Source organism: Rhinopithecus bieti, unplaced genomic scaffold (genome assembly GCF_001698545.2).
Source record: "Rhinopithecus bieti isolate Rb0 unplaced genomic scaffold, ASM169854v2 scaffold_10132, whole genome shotgun sequence".
Lineage (NCBI taxonomy): Eukaryota > Metazoa > Chordata > Mammalia > Primates > Cercopithecidae > Rhinopithecus > Rhinopithecus bieti.
The window spans coordinates 86,425-89,027 of record NW_016806330.1 but is presented as its reverse complement, the minus strand read 5'-3'; the positions used below and the strand labels follow the sequence as shown (position 1 = coordinate 89,027).

Genomic DNA, 2,603 nt, shown 5'->3' with positions numbered 1-2,603 from the left:
AATGACGTCCTGTGGATTCCGAGAAAATTCAGATTTTAATTTTTTAACCAGTTTCCAAGAAGATAATACTGCACTGCTGCCAACCAAATTGAATCACAGTAAATATAGTTCAATAAATAGCATAAAATTATTTTAAATTAAAATACAGGAGCCACTTGCATTTGCTAGAATATATCAGGGCTGAAAGTTTGAATTCTACACTTATGTTAATGGCTGTTTTAGAAATGAGATCCTAAAATGTTGTAGGTTGAGGTCCCCGGAAAACAGACACTGAGACAGAGATTTGAACACAGCACGTTTATTAGCTCTCAGCATGTACACTTGTGAAGAAGTGAAGAAAGCAATATTGGACAAAAACAAAAAAGTTGAAATGTGATGTAGTCAAGAAAAACCTCTGGAGCTGGGAGAGCCCTTCCTACTTATCTTAAGGCGAAGCAATACCCTAAATAGACAAACCACTGGAGGTAGTATATCCCTGGGAAGGGAGCATGACCTTGGAACAAGCAGCTGTTTAACAAGGACAATGCTTGAAGAGGAACTTAGCTGAGAGCCATTAGACCAAGGCACTCCCAGCAGCTGGAGGAATGCTTGTGTGGGTCCTGAAGGAGTGCAGTCCAGGTGATGTGCCACAGCATTCACCAAATACAACTTCAAACAGCAGACAGTGTGACATTGGCCAGCAGACCTTTACCCAATGGCTTCTAATCAGACTCAGCAGAACTACTAAGCAAAGATTTAAAAATTGTCTCTTGACCAACCTCACAGCAACGAACTATTATCATTTCTAGAAATCTGGACACTAAAACAAAGATATCTTTTATCACCAGTCAGACTTCACATGACAATTTTTGGCAAAGCAAGACAAGTAAACTTGACTTAAATAACTTATTTCCAATGAATTGTCCCATTTTCAGCATCCAGCAGACTTTACCACACTATCAGAAGTGATGTCTTGCCTCTACAGGATCACCCCATTGAATTGGATGGATTCTGGACACTGTAGGACTGTATTTGAAACTCAGGGTATGCTTGTTCCTCAGTATAGAAGGCCAGAGTGCAATGGAAAGATGAGAGAGAGAATATCCTTCCTTGCACCAGTACATATATTTTCACCTCCTGTGATGCTCAGGCATAAAATGCTGTTTATAACTCAGGTTTAAAGTTGGGAGTACAGAAGAAGAAACTTCTGAAAATTTACTCCTGCAGGCTTAGGAGCTCACTGGAAAAATTTTAAGTCATGCATCAGATTTCTGTTCGTTAATAATTCTTTTCAGAAGTTGTAGTTAAAGTGCTTATGTTTATAAAACTATTTCAGAGAGTTTTATGTCAACCTGGCAAGAGGAACTATACTTCTGCTAATCCTTTCAACCTCCAACCTTTTTATTCTTGTGCTGAGTGTATGAAAAGTCTTAACCTTTTCAGCATGTTCTTCTTTTCAATCTGAGTTTTCCGATCTGGGCATCTCAGGAATGTGGACAGTTCATGTCTGTGTTCTCTGTAGCTGATGCTTTTTTTGCTTTCCCACATCTGTACTCTTTACTCCTAGGTCAGTTAGAGCAGTTCCATCAACTTGGAAGGTCTGCCTCTAGCTATTTTTTTTTTTCTTTTACAAGAAATCCTGTAATGTCCACAGAAATTCATATGTGTGTGTATTATCTTCTAACTTATTTGCTTAAAATGTGGCACAAATTAGTCTGACACCCTTAACAGTCAACTGGAAAATCTTTCTGAGGTGGTTTCCAAACATTTTGCTCGTTAGCTTTTTAGAACCCTGCTGGACTTTATGTTTTTTTGTTTTGTTTTGTTTTGTTTTGTTTTGTTTTGTTTTGTTTTGTTTCCGAGTCTAGCTCTGTCACCCAGTCTGGAGGGCAATGGTGCAATCTCGGCTCACTGCAACCTCCACCTCCCAGGTTCACGCGATTCTTCTGCCTCAGCCTCCTGAGTAGCTGGGATTACAGGCGTGCACCACCACGCCCGGCTAATTTTTGTATTTTTAGTAGGGACGGGGTTTCACTATGTTGGTCAAGCTGATCTCGAACTCCTGACCTTGTGATCCGCCCACCTCAGCCTCCCAAAGTGCTGGGATGACAGGCGTGAGCCACCGCGCCAGACTTTATGTTTTAATGGAGTTGTATAACTCAAAATATTCTCAGGGTGTGTGTAGCTGTGTGCATGTGTATGTGAGTGCATAATCCAGGCGTGTGTTTTTTTTTCCCTACATTCATAACCATATGCTAAGCTATTTTGTAAATGTTCTGGAGCAGGGCATAGACGATCACAACAAGCTCAAACAGAAACCTCTAGTTTTAGTACTCAGTTCAATTTAGTCTAGTCTTCTTGATCCCATACAAAAGGGCATTATTGAAAGAGCATTAAAATTAATACATATTTATAAACTCAAAGAAAAAGGCTTCACAACCTCTCTTCGTTAAGGAGACAGAGGCTTTTTTTAAAATTTATTTTTATTATACTTTAAGTTCTAGGGTACATGTGCATAACGTGCCGGTTTGTTACATATGTATATTTGTGCCATGTTGGTGTGCTGCACCCATCAACTCGTCAGCACCCATCAATTCATCATTTATATCATGTATAACTCCCCA

The 2,603-nt window shown here is 39.6% G+C and overlaps 1 protein-coding gene across 1 annotated transcript in view; it reads right to left on the bottom strand.

Moving 5' to 3' along the window:
* Nucleotides 1-2,378: 2,378 nt before the first annotated feature.
* The window catches only part of LOC108531897 (olfactory receptor 10J3), a 7,155-nt gene continuing 6,930 nt past the window's right edge, over nt 2,379-2,603 (bottom strand). The window contains 1 exon segment of the mRNA XM_017875533.1: nt 2,379-2,448. Within this exon segment, the coding sequence (XP_017731022.1) occupies nt 2,379-2,448 (70 nt within the window).